The following is an 18552-nucleotide window of genomic DNA, read 5'->3' as shown; positions in this document are numbered from 1 at the left end:
TGGTTGAATTGCCCTGAACACTCTTTTAGGGATAGCCCTGATAATGAGATAAAATTTGCAAATTCCTATGAACTATGGATTGATAGAATTTGCTTATTACAGCATACAGATCTTAAACAACTGTTTATAAGCTGCTGTTAAACCATGCTGCATAGCTTATTATTTTTTAAAAATAATTGTGTTGTTTTAAAGTAAAGGTTGTTTCAGCAATACATTATTAATATTTAAAAATACATATATTGCCCTTTTGTAAGCACATACAAGTATTATCTATTATTTAAATACAAATAGAAATTCAAAGGTAACATGTTCAAAAATATATTATTTAAAAATAGCAGTAAAATGGGATTTTCAAAATAAAATCATATTAACTAGGATTTACAATACAATATAAGCCTGTACTATTATTGTCACGCCAGGATTTGGAGAACTATGCTGGAACATTAAATTTATTCATTTTCACAGCCAGCAGATATTTTGATGTCTGAGTAGCAATAAGAACAAATTACCTAAAAACTTTTAATAGTGTATAATAAATTAAGACTGAATGGTAATGCAAAAGTGGGTATAACAGGACAAAATTATGAATCTCATATAATGATCCAACAACACTTAAAGTGTGCAAACATTTGTATTCTGGAATATACGACCATGGCTGATCCTAATTTTTTCTCTCTTGTCAAATAGAAATTGCACATTAATCTCAAAGTATTGCAAACTGTTCATTACATGCAAATGGTTATGTTGTATAGGCTCTCCAAGGGGACTCAAACTTGTTTACAAAAGGAATCAGGCTAGAAAAAGAGTTTCTCTGATTACACTAGGTTTCCGTTTAGAGTTCTTCATTTATGAGCAAAAGAAACTGCCTCTGCCAAAAAGGAAATCCATGATAAGGAAATGGAGAGGTTCACAGGACAGAAAGGAAAATCAAAGAATCAGGCTTGGAACAATCAGGACTCCAGAGGGTCCCCACAGCAAGGGTAGCTTGTTGGTCTTGACCAGCCATTCTCATTAGAATGAATGAAGCCCAACCATATCTCTTATCTCAAGTTTAAAAGTCTCAAGAAAGAATATGATTGGCCAAGCTTAGGACCTATGCTTAGGACCACTGAGATGGTGGGAGAAAGGCTCTGGCAGAACAACTGCCAATTCTTGGGCAGAATACTTGATTTATTGTCCCATGAAGACTTCTCAGGTAATCAAGAGGACCTGGCGGTACTATCAGTAAGGAGAACAGTTCCTATATACTCTTCAAAAGGTCTAAGTCCACCACACACTATTTAAGTGACTTTAAAACCTCTTTTTATTTTTAAGCATACCCCTTCTCCTAATGCATGGAGTTGAAAGTTGGCTCAAATAACAAGTCTATTTGGAGTTATTTTTTTGTTACCATGACTTTCAGTGTGTTTGACGAGCATGGCTGAAGTCTATTTCTCTGCTATCTCAAGTAACAAAGAATATTTAAAGAGAGGGTAAGAAGGACCCTTGAATTTTTATTGCAACTTTTTATGACTCTATCTTCTAAAGCAAGAGTTAACAAACTTTTTCTGTAAAGAGCTACATAGTTAATCCTTTGGCCTTTGTGGGCCAGGCAGTCTCCATGGCAACTACTTATCTCCCCCTTTGTAGCCAGAAAACAGCCATAGACAGTAAATAAATGTAGTTGAGTCCCAGTAAAACTTATTTGCAAAAACAGGTGGTTGGCAGGATTTGGTCCCATAAAATTCCTCTTCTGAAGAATTTAATATTTATAGGGTCAATAATATTTAGTGTACTATGTATTATAACAAATTCATTTAATTGCTTAACATCTGAGGGATGTCATAGGTGAGATACTTACTCCTAATAATGACCAGTTCAATGTTCCACATGGAGCCCTAGATTCTATTGTGGCATATTATTTTGTTTCAGGTTGAAGTTATAAACTAAAATTATTTATTGACAAATAAAAATAATAATGTGCCAATAAAACCTCAAGGGGAAATATGCCACCACACAGTCTGATATGTACTCATATCAGACTTATCTACTATTTTTCAGTTACCTATGTCCCTGAATCTTTCCTCCTAAAAAAAAAAATACTGTCAATTATAGCTTCACAAAAGAGCAAGAATTAAAAAAAAAAATTCTTAACTATGATGTTTGCAAACAATCCTGCTCTCTGGCTTGTACCTATAATTTGGTTATCTAGCAGGAAGATTTACCATTCTTATGACTAAATACTTGCTATTCAGCTTGATGAATAGTTCATCCTGAACCAACTCATCTATGAACAGGCCTCTTGTACTGTAATTTGTCAACTTTATCCTCGTTCAAAATTTAAAATTCACGTCAGAACATTTTCTCACTCTCTCTGTATGACTTGTTCATAGCTAGCTCTTTCCTTATGCTGCCTTTCACAATATTGCTCTTTGCTGTTTCCTGAAATCTCGTTCTCCCAATTGAGTTTGGGAATCCCAGAGGTGTAATGGAGGAGTGGCAAGAAAGACTAAAGGGACACAAACAACTGCTGTAGAAAGAAGACCCATTTTCCTAGGCTGGCTCCAGGACTTTCTAGAGTGTTTACATATGGCCATGTGTTTCTACCTTGGCCTTCATATGCTGAACACATGCGGCTGTGAGCTTAGTAAGGAAAAGGTGGCTCTTTGCCAAGGCTGTATCCCTAGTAGCAAGCAAAGTGCCTGCCTTGCACACACTAGGCTTACACTAAATATCTGTTGAATGAATTTTGATATTTATGATACACTCAAAGGGTCAGAGAATGAAGCCATCATATTGCTAAAAACTTTCAGCAAGTATGAGAGTTTCAAGTGTTCTGTACAAAGAAGAGGAGAGGGCAGCTCCTTGGAAGGAAGAATTTCTTGGATATGAGATGGGGTAAAAATGGAAGAAAGGACAAGCTTAGGGATAGTTTGCCTTAGGGAATAATATGATGAAAATATAATCCTTTCATTTATCCAATTATTCATCATAGTGAGTGTTATATATTTTATGTACAAAGAAATTGTTCTATGTACTGAAGACCTATTAGTGACCAAGAAAGACAAGGTCCCTGCAAGATTTACATTCTAGTGGGAAAGATAAAAAATAAACATGCAAACATATATTAAAATTTCAGCAATTGACAATGTTATGAAGAAAGCAAAGCAGGGTAATTTGGAGATAAATTAATCCTCTCTCCGTGTGTGTGTGTGTGTGTGTGTGTGTGATCTTTTTAAAATAGGAGAATTTACAAAAAGCATATCTGAGAAGATAACATCAGAACATGGACATATGTAAGTAAAGAGAAGTGTACAAAAGTCCTGAGAGGGAGGGGATTAAGACATAGGGGATAAAGACTGAGGATAGGGTAGAACCCTCTAGCAAAGAGAAAAGCAAGTTTAATGGTAGGAACTAGTACTAGAAGGAATAGTAAGAAGGTATGAGAGAAGAAACAGCAATGAGATCAGAGCGGCTGGAACATCCTCTTTGCAAAGTATTGTACTTCATAAAAATTACTTATATTAGCATTAATCTTATTTTTCATTAAATAATTCCTGCTTCACATTGCTTCCATGTTGATGTGAGCAGGGTTTTTTCCAATTTGGAATTTGCAATTAGCATGCTTCACTTTTTTTTTTTTTTGGTAGATTCTTACTCTCCTAATAATTTCTTACTCTAAGAATGGGGATCCCTTAGGGATGTTTTCTCATGCATTTTAAGCAGTTCTTTACAGTTGTGGCTATTACAGTAAGTTATAGTTTTGGTTATTGCTTCTTTTCCATTATGTAGAGCAATTTTTCATCTTCTTAAACATATCATGCTAGACAACAGAACTTAAAAAACTAGTCATTGAGATTATCCAATTATTTTAATATACTTATCTTATGAAAGACACATTTGACAGGCAACAATTTAGAGCCCCTCTCTGAATTTCTGCACTCTGCCAAACTCCCAATAAATCTGTTATTACTACTTCTGAAAAGATGCATAGGAGCCAAGAAGTTATAGAGGAGTTTCTAAGCAGCAATAAAAAGCTAACGGTATTTATGTAAGAATGAAGTACCCAACTGTTTAACTGTATTGAGAGACTGACTTCTCATGCCATTACCAGCTAATAACATTCAAAAGCTTACTTTAAGATGTATTCCCATACTTACACATCACTGTAACCCTAAAGTAAGTGACTAGAGAAATATTCTCTTCGCAGTAAAATTTCATGTTGATTCTCTTATGTTAGTGTATATCCTCTAGCTACAGAAACCAGGGTAGCCTTGTGACCACCAAACAAAATCTTATGAAATTTTATTACTGCTGGGGAAATATAAAGGGCCAGCAGCAGTATGAATTATTCTTAACATTGGGGTCCCAATGAAGGGCAACAGATGGCAGACATTTTTACTCAAATGATTTTTCTATCAAAGTTTCTATTAGCATTTGAGTCCCAGCAGTGCGGCTGTTAAGAAGCCTTCAAACTCACCAGCCAGCTGGTAAAATCAGCACTGTAAAAATTGACTACACAGAAAACATACTTGTATGCAATTTGGTCTTTTACAACATATGCCTTTTTCTAGACAGCCTTTGATTTGCTCCATATTAATTCAAAGTCAGTTATCTCCTATAGAATCCTTTGGGGGAGTAGATTACCAATTAGGTATTAAAGTACATCCAAATAAAAATACAAACACTCACTATAGCAGATAGTGTCAGTGATCTATGCACATCCATTCAGCACTCTTTGTTTCTGAGCAAGCCAATGGTTTTTCAATGATGGAACCTACTACTTGAGGCTTTCTAGGCTGCAAGCTCTGAAATCAGGGTGAGAATAATTAGAAAGTCTGGGTATTTCCAGTAAGAGGAAGACAGCTTTTTTATGGACTCACTTTGTCTCAAGCTTTTGGGTAGGAGTTACCCAGCTCCAATGTGTTCTTGGAATCTAAACTTGTAAGAATTGGGTCCTTTACAAAGTGCTCTAGAATTTTCTTCCATCAGAATTGCCAAGGTAAGGCAGAGATGAAGAGCAGCTAAAATTGTCTTTGACACTTAGATGCTTCTTTCTTTGTCTTATCTCCCTCAACTGCAAGAAACTAATGCCTTTTTTCCTTGATTTATTTCCTCATCTGAGAGATCACAAAAATGCTCTCATGTTACAACTATACAGTTTATATGTAATTTTCCATTCTCCATGCAAATTTCCAATTTGAGAAAAGAAAAAGCGTATTTTGCTTAACTAGAACATGAATTTAAACTATTTTTTTGAGATTTGATGATGAACATAAACATTATGATATGACATACTTAATCCATGCTGTCTTAAGTACCCACAATCACAATGAATTAAAATTTATCATTATGTTACAAAGTAAACAGTTTTTAATAGAATTTATTTACAGCAATACACAAAAATATATTGTACTTCTACCATACAATGGAGTAAAACACAGTAACATTGAAAGATATGCCAGAAGACTAACTTTAAGAAGATGATATTTTGCCTAAAAACAGCAGTTAACTAATGTCACAATGACACATTGCTGTTTCACTCCCTATGTGTGCTTACCATTCACTGATTTAAAGACTAAAAAGTTTCATCTAAATAATCCTACTTCTGTTTACTTCTTTAGGTTAATTACAAAAGAAATTTCTTAAGATTTCAAGGTCTCATGCTTGCCCAAGGCAACACTCTTCAGAAGGTGCTCTTAATTTTTAATACGGTTCACTAAGCAGCACTGTCCCATAAAATAAACAGGTTTCATTTCCATTAATAGCAAGGTTATTCTACTCTTTTAAAAATTCAATCTAATTTTGATTTTTATTGTTTCTACTGTCAACTTCAAGAATTTTCAACTCCATTAAAATAACAGCCCGTGCTTTAAAAATTATTTCTTTCTACTCTAGAAGAACATGTAGAGCTAAATGTTAGGACATGTTATGACTTCCACTTTTCTGTTTTCACTCAAGGTACTTGTTGGCACACCAATTCACTCTGTCACTAGATGAGTTAACATTATTTTCATAACTTTCCTTCATGGTGCTCAGCTTTCCCTTTGAAAACTCCCATTAACATTTATTCTTGTTAGTTCTAAAAAGAGGCAGATGTGTCAGCTTTCTGAGGAAGATTTGTTTGGTTGAACTGGAATGTTCCTCACTTTCCAATCCAAGAGCTATACTTTGAGAAAACATCATAAGTCATAAAAGTAAGCATTATTGAAAATGCCTGGTTATTCAATCTGTATTTCAGATGTTTGGGGACAGCAATTCAGTAAATGCACTTTTGTTCTTATAGATACAGGCTAATCACTTAGGAAGTGTGATTAGTTATAAGATCTCACGTTTAATGAGTATTTTGTGGGGAATGCAATTCTAAGTACTTTATGCACAACTCATTTTTACTATTTAAGAGAAGAGAAAACAGAGACATAGAGATTTAAGACACTTCACAAGATTCTGAAGCTATTAAAGGAGCTAAAGGAGCTGGGATTTGAACCCACACTTTCTGAATGTGGCTTCCAACATTTTAGCCAATTTTCTAAACTTCTACTAGAGACTAATGTGGCATGTCAATATTTTTGTGGGTGATAAAATTTTCCATATGTACTCAATTACTGCTTGTTGAATGAATATTTAAGAGACACATAAATAATTGAATGAGCTTATTAACAGACCAATTTTAGTGGCATGTAACATGATTAATATTTTCTCATGTAAAAAATATGATATTTTTAAAAGATTCCCCATGGTGGCATGACATATTTTTGGAATATGTTGAAAAATATTAATTAATATATTTAATTTTATCATTCATTTGTGATAGCTGAGTTGCATTCATTCAATAGCTGAGTTGCATGGAACCAGACAATCTTTTTGGCATTGGCAGCAACTTTATTTTGAATAGTAACACCAAGTGTCAGTAGGACAATGATTTGTCTTTTTTAAAGTTAAAAAGATAAATAAAATGCAGTCTGATAGAAGTCTATATAGCTAAACTTACAACATGTACCTGTTTATTATTATTATTATTATTTTTTTTGCGCGGTATGCGGGCCTCTCACTGTTGTGGCCTCTCCCGTTGCGGAGCACAGGCTCTGGACGCGCAGGCTCAGCGTCCATGGTTCACGGGCCCAGCCGCTCCGCGGCATGTGGGATCTTCCCGGACCGGGGCACAAACCCGTGTCCCCTGCATCGGCAGGCGGACTCTCAACCACTGCGCCACCAGGGAAGCCCTGTTTATTATTTTATTTCATATCTAGACGTGATATCTTTGCTGAAAATTATTCTTATGAGGCTTTAAACTCCAGTGTACCCCTGTAAATATTTGTTTAGTACATGGGCTGCTTGGTTGATTTTCCTTAAAGTAACCATTACTGGTTCATGGCAACAAATCTGTCTGCTGCTAACAGGTAGCATCTACATTCTGGTTCCTAAAATAATTTCTCATCAAAAATTTAAACTCTCTTATTCATTATTAGTCAGTCAACAATGATAATGACCAAGACAGCTGAAATTACCACAGTTTCCATTTCTCTTATCAATGGAGGTGACTTAGAGTGCCTTTCTGGACCCTTTTCTGAGACTTACCAGAACGGAAAGATAACTCCAGATGTCTTATGTTTATGTGTGTCTATGCAGGTAGGCACACGTGTATGTGCATGATTTTGGACCTTCCTAATCACCAGGGGGAAAAAAAAGTAACTGTTTAGAATATTTGGGATATCATTCACAGTTCCATAGCTAGAAAAACTTTTCCCTGGACATCCAGAATTCCCTTTTTTATTTCATTGAGTAAAACACAGACTTAATAAAATAGTCTTTTAAGAAATTCTCCAATTAACGGAAAAAAAGTTTTGATAAAATGTTCATTAATTACAACTAAACCCCAGTGTCAAGAAGTGGAGACCTTTAGTCATTCTCAAGGCAATTAAAATTATCATATAGTTTTAAGATTGTATAGAAGTAAACACACTAAAATATCAAATGACATAAAAATTGTTTGTTTTGGACTTCTGCTTCTGTCCAAGTTGGAGTAACAGGGACCAAATTTAACTTCTTGGTTAAAAATTTTTAAAAATGAACAAAACGTATGGAACAATGTTTTTTAAGACATTATACACTGGGTAATTTTAAAAAAAGTGATCTCTAAGAAATTAGAAACAAATGAGGTGAGCCCTACCATTGCCCCAGCTTACTATTTGGGCAGAGTTCCAAGCTATGACAAAGGATGAAGGTACTCTCAGAAAGCCACGGAGTCTCCTTGAGTTGAGGAGATGGAGCTGGGAATCCAAGGAGACCAAAGTGGCTAGAGTCACAGGGCAGAGCATCAGAGAGGAGACAGATACACAGAGAATAAACACTGGAGATGTGTAGAGAACACCCTTCCAGTCTTCAGCTCAGTCCCAATCAGTTCCTATATGAGAAGAAACTATCAGTGTCTAGGGAGAGAACTACACAAAATGATTAAAGGGAACAATCACCAGAGTTCACATATGGCTGGGAAGAGCATCTGTTCCTGCCAGCCACAGTGGAAAACATCATTCACAGAGCATCAGAGTGAATACTGAGATGGGTTTTGCTTCAGTAGTGGGGAAAAATTAGCCCTAGACTTAGGTTGTTCTGCTCAAAACTCAAAAAGTATAAGAGGAAGACACTCAAAAGATCAAACTCTTTCCAAGCAAACTAACTGTGTTCCAGCACAAAGGTCATTAATATTCATCTGCACAAATATATCAAGCACTCAACAAGTTAAAATTCACATCTGGCACCCGATCAAAAATTACCAGTCATCCAAAGAAGCAGGAGAATAACACCAATAACACCCATAACAAGGAGAAAAAAAATAATTGAAATTGACCCAAAATAGACACAGATGATAGAAATGGTAGACAAGTACATTATAACTGTTATTATAACTGTATTCCATATTTTCAAGAAGGTAAAGATTGACATGTTGAGTAGAGACATGAAAGATGTTAAAACTCTCTAGTCACACTTCAGCAATGTACTGAATCACACAAAACAACGTCTGAGGTTAAAATTATACACTAGATGAGATTAATCACAGATTAGATATGGTAAAAGATCAGATTAGTCCATTTGACAATAGAAATTATGTAAGATGAATTACAGTGAAAAGAAGACTGAAAATAAAAAGAACAAAACATCAGTGAGTGGCCTAATATATATTATCAGAGTCTCTGAAAAGGGGAACGGGGCAGAAAAATATTATTTTTAAATAACACCTTTAAAATTTCTGAATTTGATGAAAACTAAGGACACACAGATCCAAGAAGCTTAATAGACTTCAAGAAGAAGAAACACAAAGAAAACTATACCAAGGAACATCATAAACCAATTGCTCAATTCCCAAAAAGCACTCCTAATAAACCTTCTGTATCCATTTCTGAGTGAGATGCCAACCTGAAATATATACCAATATCCATATCAAGACAACCACCCTCTGTGGAGTAGAAGGTATATACATATATATACCTACAATATACTTCTACATTGCTTTATTTTTTCATAATGAGTATATATTATTTTTACAACAAAAACAGATTAACATATGTAACTACCTTGTGATGGATATCTTTGAAAATGGCAAGAGGTTTATAAATCTCCCCAAGAACACCTTATATCTCTTATAATTCTGCCTTTAAGTCAGAAACCTAGTGATGCTGCATTAGCTCAAAATTCACTTCAGTGCTGTTACAAAATGTATTTTCTGTATGATGGCAGATTGGAAATCCACAAATTTCCTGTACCTGCAATGCCGATGCTGATGTGTATAAAAATTTGATATACACATAATTACACAAGATTTCAAAATTATTCATTTTCTATGTTTACAGAGCTTACACACACATAGGTGTTTAAATGCTAACTTTCTTAATATCAATAGGCCTATTTGCTATGCAAAAAATATTTGAGAATGGAGAACTGTAAGGTTGAAAATGATATTGCTTTTGTGAATCCAGCATTTTGAAATGTCTGGACTATTTAATACATTACCCTTTTCTTTGCTTTCATCTGTCTTAATCAGTGTTTTCTGGCATTCAAAAACTGGCCATAGTTCAAATCTATTTGACTGAAAATTGCTACCTGAACAACTTTAACTAAAAAATGTTGCAAAAATACTTAAGATTTGGTGTAATAAACACAATATTTCTTATACCTAAGCCATATACTTTATAACATAAATTATAACCTCTACAATCCACTTTATCTGCATAATCAAAAGATACAGCAAGTTGAAATTAAACTGTACGCTGGTTATAATCCATATGTTGCATTTCCATTAACAAAAACCATAAAACAGTCAATAAGTACTGCCAATAAACTCTGCATTGTTTTGGCCTCTGGACTATCTCAGAAGGCATTTTGTCAATAGAATATATAGAAATATTGCTACATCACCACAAATTGTCTTTAGGGAAACAGAACTGTAATTTCATCATGATGGATATTTCTAGCAACTACATGATTGCTAAGTATACCACAAGTTCTCCTCCTGGACAAAATCCAACATAAGGCAAAAACACACACTGCCCCAAAGCCACAGGACACCCTGCTGTAAGATGCTTCCCTGTATCAAAGATTCAATTACACTTTGCAGTTCATCAGGTAAACCAGTTACGTCTAGACTCCTATCCTGACACAAAACGTCCACTGCATAGTCTTCCAAAATGATCATCATGACAAGTTCTAGTAGGTGCAGTGCTGACAACAAAAGTCAAAAATTATAAATTTCCATCATCCTTCACAACCTGAACTTAAAGAAGTTAAGTAGGCGTGACGTTGTGGTGAAGATAAAAACAATTTGAAAGAAAGAGATCTCAAAAACTTACCTTAAGATACCATTTGTATTTGGCATGTTTCCAACTCTCAGGAACTTGTGTCTTTTTGAGAAAGTGTTCAGCTTCTGTTAGCCATTGATTAAATATCTTCATATCATAATGAAATCGCCGCCATTTTTCAACAGATCTGTCAAATTGCCTAGAATTTTAAAATATGGATCAAGAAAAATAAATGGATTATATGGACCTAGCATATATTTTATTACATTAACAAGGATATTATTTTGATAGCTTCTCACATTTGTATATTTCAAATTCAATTAACATAAACAATTAGTATAGAATACAGGATGAATTAAAATAAAAGGTTGTAATTTTCCCTTTAAAATTGATGAATACATTTTGTGATTGAAACAAAGATGGAAACAACTATCATGGAGTATTAGTGTTTTCTTCCCTATGAGAATATTTAATTTTTAATAAAATTTCAGGAATTAAAAAAATACATTAACATCTAATAAATTAAGTATTTTGAAGCTAGATACTAAAATTCAAAATATTTTTTGGATCAAAATAAAATTATCTCATTAAACTCTATCAATTTCAGTCATATCTTGACCTAAAAGCGTCTATTCATTAAGATCCTCAAGCATTCAGGATGATAGATGTAACTTATACATAGGCTTACATGTAAAAAATCTACAAACTAACTGATATAGTAGTATAAAACAGATGATGAGTGTTGTCTTCCTTTATCCTTCCAGTTTCATTGTATCCACTAACATTTTAAATTGAAATGCTGAAGGAATTTAGTGCAAGGTAATATGTTAACATCTCATATGAAAAGAACATTAAGAAGGAAGCATTTGGTCACGTTCTGGTTGCAGAAGAGACTGAGGCAGAAATTATATGAGTCAAGGCTTTATGTTTACCCTAAGACAGTTGCACATAACAATCACTTGTGGCATTTGAAAAAAAAACAGCAATAAAACACTGATTTTGGGTCCCCAATCTAGACCAATTAAATCAGTATCTTTGGAGGTGGGATCCTTACACTGGTATTTTTAAAAGCACCCAGATGATTCTAATGTACGGTAAAGGTGAAAAATACTGTATACTGTTAAGTTTTAAAGTTTTATGGGGTTCATGATCTACTGGGTCTCCCAGTGCCCATCCAAACAGGCATTTGCCAGCATGAACAAAAAGCCATCCTGAAGATTCCTGGCTGTAGAGCTGCCTCACAATACAGTCGTCTGTCAAACTTCTCTGAGTTCTACTCTTAAGATGCAATGCATTATAGATTTGAATATCTTGAGGATCTTCTCAGATCTCTACCTCCATTTAGGAACTTTAAATAATTTTAGAACCCAAATAATGCCACAATTCCCTACTGTTTTACTGGGAAAGGAATGGAATTCACATTTATTAAACATTTACTATGAACCAGGCCCTGGGCTCTGTGCTTTCACGTATCCCATTCCATTGACTCCTACAAAACACCCTGCAACGTAACAATTATTACTTCCATTTCCCACTGGAGAAAACTGAGATGCTGAGTAAGTTACCAAAAGATAAATAGATATTAAATGGAAGAGAGGGAATTCTAACTCAGATCTCTCTGGTTTCAGTGGTGTCTTTTACCACCTTACATTAAATTTGCTGGGATTTCCTGTTTTCAAGATGAATTTTCACCAAGTTAAACAATTCAACATGATCGTTGTAGGCCTCTTTTTCCTATTTTTCTTCTTTATATTCTTCCAATATTTAATTATATATCTACATGTACATTGCATTCTATCAGATATTGCATTTAATGATTAACTGTATTTTCACCTTAAAAATATCTAAAACAGACAGTATTTTGGTAGCATAAAAAAGGCAGCCAATGATAGCCAAAAGAGGCAGTCTCTATAGCTAGCTTATAAAAAAGAATTCTACCTTTAATAAATAATGGCATTCTAGAGTTGATCAAATATGATATATCCATGAGCCACAAAATTATCTTGGAAAAGTTTGCATATTTAATAATAATTTTGTTTTCATATGTTTTCAGTGCTAATACACAAAACATGACTTAAGAATACATCATAAGAATTTATTCCCTTTAAAAAAAGAATTGTACATTTTATATGTCTTACAGGCACTTGAATCACTGGAGTCAAAGAGTTGTTAAATGAGAATCTAAAACACAATGAATCATAGTTGGCATTGTTCCATCTTAGTGAGACTGTAGTTGATTTTAGTTTTCATTATATGTATTTTTATGTTGTCAAGTTTTTCTGCAATGTGCATTTCATACTTTGAATATTCAGAAAAATAGGTATTAAACTTTATTTATTTTAAATTGAACTATAGTTGATTTACAATATTATATTAGTTTCAGGTGTACAACCCAGTGATTCAATATTTTTGTAGACTATACTCCATTCAAAGTTACGGCTGTATTTTAAATAATGGCCATATTCCCTGTACTGTACAATATATCCTTGTTGCTTATTTATTTTATACATAGTAGTGTCACTTAATCCCATACTCTTATTTTGCCCCTCCCTTTTCCTTTCCCCACTGGTAACCACTAGTTTATTCTCTGAATCTGTGATTCTCTTTCTGTTTCATTATATACATTCTTTTATTTTTTTTAGATTCCACATATAAGAGATAACAGAGTGATAACATAGATAACATCTTTCTCTGTCTGACTTATTTCACTAAGCATAATACTTTTTAAAAGGCAGTCTCACACACAAACAACTAACATCTCCAACTATCCTCCTGACACCATAGTTTGGGAAACAGGCAGAGGCTAACCAGACCACAGAGGAGTTGTCATTTGGTCATAATTTACCATCCCACCTTTGTAGCAGTCTTCAGTCCCCTTCTTACTTTTCTTTTTTCCCAACCCAATCACCAGATTTACCCTCTTGCCAACCCTTTTAGCTACTGGGAGGTGACTGTTTCTCCAACATCTGTGCTATAAATACTCTTCATTCCAGTCTGCTGCAGATGTGTCCCTCCACCACTCACTGCGCTGGCAATTACCATCTTCCACCAGATTCCACAAAGCCTCCTCCCATCCAATCCCTCTTCTTCTTCACAGTTTATCTATCCTCTAAATTCTCCAGGAGAAGAAAACCATCAGAGCCCATACAACTGATCATGGTACCCCTTAGTTCTTCAAGACCAAGTTGGAGATAGGAAGAGAAGGGAAACAGTCTGAGAGCTCAGGCTTCTCTACTTACATCTGTGTTCCAGGCCCACAAAAATGAGACAGGATGGAGTTACCAGCCAGAAAGGACTCTCTGCAGTCCCCCCATGCCCTGCTACTGTCTCAGGATTTCGTGACTTTGTACATTAGTCCAATATTCCTGAAATGTCCTCCTTCCCTTTGCTCCCTTTTCCCCAGCTCCTGCAATCTGAACCTTTTCATACTTAAAGACTTGATCTGAACTACTTATACTGTCACTTTATAAACATCTAAATATAGAATATTCACTAGAGTCTGCAACTGCTAAAACTTCAAAAACTGTAAAGCTGATTTAATTTTATTATTAAAATTAGTGTTAAAATAAGTAACTCTATTCAAACAAAATATTAAATAAAAGCATGAACTTTACATGTGATGACATTTAATGTGAGTAATAATATTTTAAATTCCATTTTAAGCATCACATAAAAATCTTAAATATACTTTCCAGCATTTTAATATACATTGTTAACAGCCAAATCTAAATCTATTCTTGAATTTACTATGTAAAGTTTCATTTTTTATCATGACTACTTATAAACTTAAACTCTTTCCCACCAAGTAACATTCCAAATGAATAGATATAAATTTTGCTAGTTTTGCAATGTTACATTTATAAATTTAGTCTCTAATCACTCACTATGCTCCCTAAATTCCTCTCATTCCATTAACTGGATGGTCCATGACTGAGGAAAAAGGCAGCAACAACCAGAAACACACAGAGATGTTAAAAATAGCATTCAGGGAAATAAATATTAGTTTTACCCTCTGTATTATTACAAGGGGAAAAAAAAAGTTGCTGCTTTTTTTCCTGGCAGTAAGAGGAAATATAGACCCAAATAAATAAAAAAACAAAAAAATGTCAGTATAAACATATGGATAATAAATCAAGTGATTTTAAAATTTTGCAAATATTAAAATCCTCATTCACTATGCAAGCAGTATTTAAAATTACACTGCTGCTTCATTTATGTGCAGCATAACTTATTTCCTGCTGTTCTAAATCAAGTTAGTCAGATTATTCTCGAGCATAAATTACATTTAGGGAATAATTTAGGTACTTTGGGACATACTTTAACACTTTCAGGCCATTAAGGAGATGCTCAATTCCATGAAATATATTTAAATAAATAACACCCTAGTAGCCTTCTGACATATCCATTGTGGCTTTATACTTAAGGTCTGCAAACTCAGCACTGGGCTGCTGAGTATTTCCTTCTACCTATTTCATCTTTGATTAGGTGAGTGGGAGGGCTCTTGGCGAAAGTCTCATGGTCCAAACTATAGCAGCTGATAAATAAAACTTAAATTAGTCATTTGCCTCAAATCATAGTACCTAACTCACCTACCCACACCCGCACTCCCCGATCCCTGTTTCCCCAGTAATCAAATTATTTAATAAAACCTAAGTATACTAGCAGTACTGAAATATTTCCTACAGAACGTGGCTCACTCTGGGGAACTCTTCCATGGCTTCAACTTTCCTCACCCCTCTCATACCCCTTTTAAATCTTACCCCTAACATTTCTAGACAAAAGTCAGTTCTCTCATGCCTAATTTATATACTGAGCCTAGATCCATGCATGTATAATTAGACTCCATTCCAGTTGGCTGTCTCACTGCAACCACTCACTGGACACAGGCTTATACCCGAACCCATGACCTTGCCTCCTCACACAGGTAGAGCACAGTGGTCAGACTGCCTAGGGTGGAATCATGGCTCCACCATCTACTTTGTGGCCTTGGGCAAGTAAGTGACCTCTCTGGAAAGTTATTATAAAAGTAGTACCTCCCTCCTAAGGCTAATTTTGAGGGTTACATATATGAATGTATTTAAATTTCTTAGAACAGTAATTGGTAGGGTTCAACAAATATGAGTAGTAGTTTTTGTTATTATTATTCTGTCTATATTTGCTTAGGTTTTCAAATGCAACTCAAACCACCAGTATAGAATCCAAGCCATGTCATTGTCTCTCTGGTGGGGAATCAGATGTATAAGAAACAAGTTCATTTTCAGGATTGAAATTAATTAAATACATGATGGAATTAGCTTGTTTACAGAAGCTGAATCACTACTCCAGCATAGAATCCATGGTTGACCATGCCTGGCTCTAACCACCCTATATATATATTTGTTTTTTAAACACCTCTTATTGTGAAATATAACTGATAAACAAAAGAATCTATACAATACCATGTTACCATAACCCAAGACAAAATTTTTTTTTAAAATCTCCAGCAGTCAGAAATCCCTCTTGAACCCCCTCCCAATCATTATCCCCTCTTTCTCCCACAATATAACCTCCATCCTTTCGTGGTAATCATTTCCTTAGAAGTTTGTAATTTAAATACGCATTTCTAATAGTAGAGTTTGGCTGTTGTATGTTTTTGAACTTCTTATATATGGAACCATATAATATGTATTTTTTGGTAAGATGGTTCATTTGCTCAATACTATACATTTAAGATTAATCCAGGGGAAGATGGCGGAAGAGTAAGACGCGGAGATCATCTTCCTCCCCACAGATACACCAGAAATACATCTACACGTGGAACAACTCCTACAGAACACCTACTGAACGCTGGCAGAAGACCTCAGACCTCCCAAAAGGCAAGAAACACCCCCACGTACCTGGGTAGGGCAAAAGAATAAACAGAGACAAAACGATAGGGACGGGACCCGCACCAGTGGGAGGGAGCTGTGAAGGAGGAAAGCTTTCCACACACTAGGAAGCCCCTTCGCAGGCGGAGACTGCGGGTGGCGCAGGGGGAAAGCTTTGGAGCCGCGGAGGAGAGCACAGCAACAGGGGTGCGGAGGGCAAAGCTGAGAGATTCCCGCACAGAGGATCAAGGCCGACCGGCACTCACCAGCCCGAGAAGCTTGTCTGCTCACCCCCCGGGGTGGGCGGGGCTGGGAGTTGAGGCTCCGGCTTCCTTCAGAGCGCCAGGAGAGGGCTGGGGTTGGCAGCGTGAACACAGCCTGCAGGGGGTTAGTGCGCCACGGCTAGCCGGGAGGGAGTCCAGGTAAAAGTCTGGACCTTCCGAAGAGGCAAGAGACTTTTTCTTCCCTCTTGGTTTCCTGGTGCGTGAGGAAAGGGGATTAAGAGCGCTGCTTAAAGGAGCTCCAGAGAGGGGGGCGAGCCGCGGCTAAAAGCGCAGACCCCAGAGACGGGCATGAGACGCTAAGGCTGCTGCTGCTGCTGCCACCAAGAAGCCGGTGTGTAAGCACAGGTTACAATCCACACCCCGCTTCCGGGGAGCCTCTGCAGTCCGCCACTGCCAGGGTCCCGGGCTCCAGGGACAACTACCCTGGGAGAACGCGCACCGCGCGCCTCAGGCTGGTGCAACGTCACGCCGGCCTCTGCCGCCGCAGGCTCGCCCCTCACGCCGTGCCCCTCCCTTCCCCCGGCCTGAGTGAGCCAGAGCCCCCGAATCATCTGCTCCTTTAACGCCGTCCTGTCTGAGCGAAGAACAGACGCCCTCCAGGGACCTACACACAGAGGCGGGGCCAAATCCAAAGCTGAGCCCCTGGGAGCTGTGAGAACAAAGAAGATAAAGGGAAATCTCTCCCAGCAGCCTCAGAAGCAGCGGATTAAAGCTCCACAATCAACTTGATGTACCCTGCATCTGTGGAATACATGAATAGACAACGAATCATCCCAAATTGAGGAGGTGGACTTTGACAGCAAGATTTATGATTTTTTTCCCCTTTTCCTCTTTTTGTGAGTGTGTATGTGTATGCTTCTGTGTGAGATTATGTCTATATAGCTTTGCTTCCACCATTTGTCCTACGGTTCTATCCGTCCGTTTTTTTTCTTAATAATTATTTTTTTTATTTTAATAACTTTATTATATTTAATCTTACTTTATTTTACTTTATCTTCTTTATTTCTTTTTTTCCTTCCTTCCCTCCTCCCTTCCTTCCTTCCTCACTCCCTCCCTCCCTCCTTTCTTTCTTTCTTTCTACTCCTACTAATTCTTTCTTTCTACTTTTTCTCCCTTTTCTTCTGAGCCCTGTGGATGAAAGGCTCTTGGTGCTGCAGTCAGGAGTCAGTGCTGTGCTTCTGAGGTGGGAGAGCCAACTTCAGGACACTGGTCCACAAGAGACCTCCCAGCTCCACATAATATCAAAGGGCGAAAATCTCCCAGAGATCTCCATCACAACACCAGCACCCAGCTTCACTCAACGACCAGCAAGCTACAGTGCTGGACATCCTATGCCAAACAACTAGTAAGACAGGAACACAACCCACCCATCAGCAGAGAGGCTGCCTAAAATCATAATAAGGCCACAGACACCCCAAAACACACCACAAGACATGGACCTGCCCACCAGAAAGACAAAATCCAGCCTCATCCACCAAAACACAGGCACTTGTCCCCTCCACCAGGAAGCCTACACAACCCACTGAACCAGCCTTAGCCACTGGGGACAGACACCAAAAACAATGGGAACTACGAACCTGCAGCCTTCAAAAAGGAGACCCCAAACACAGTTAGATAAGCAAAATGAGAAGACAGAAAAACACACAGCAG

At 36.5% G+C, this 18552-nt stretch overlaps 1 protein-coding gene across 1 annotated transcript in view; it reads right to left on the bottom strand.

Moving 5' to 3' along the window:
* The window catches only part of DMD (dystrophin), a 2123521-nt gene that overhangs the window by 1124141 nt on the left and 980828 nt on the right, over positions 1–18552 (bottom strand). Inside the window, exon 44 of the mRNA XM_060138437.1 lies at positions 10824–10971. Within this exon, the coding sequence (XP_059994420.1) occupies positions 10824–10971 (148 nt within the window). The remainder of the gene's footprint in view (positions 1–10823; positions 10972–18552) is intronic.

Source organism: Lagenorhynchus albirostris, chromosome X (genome assembly GCF_949774975.1).
Source record: "Lagenorhynchus albirostris chromosome X, mLagAlb1.1, whole genome shotgun sequence".
Taxonomy (NCBI): domain Eukaryota; kingdom Metazoa; phylum Chordata; class Mammalia; order Artiodactyla; family Delphinidae; genus Lagenorhynchus; species Lagenorhynchus albirostris.
The sequence above is the reverse complement of the archived record's forward strand: the minus strand, read 5'-3'. Positions and strand labels throughout refer to the sequence as shown.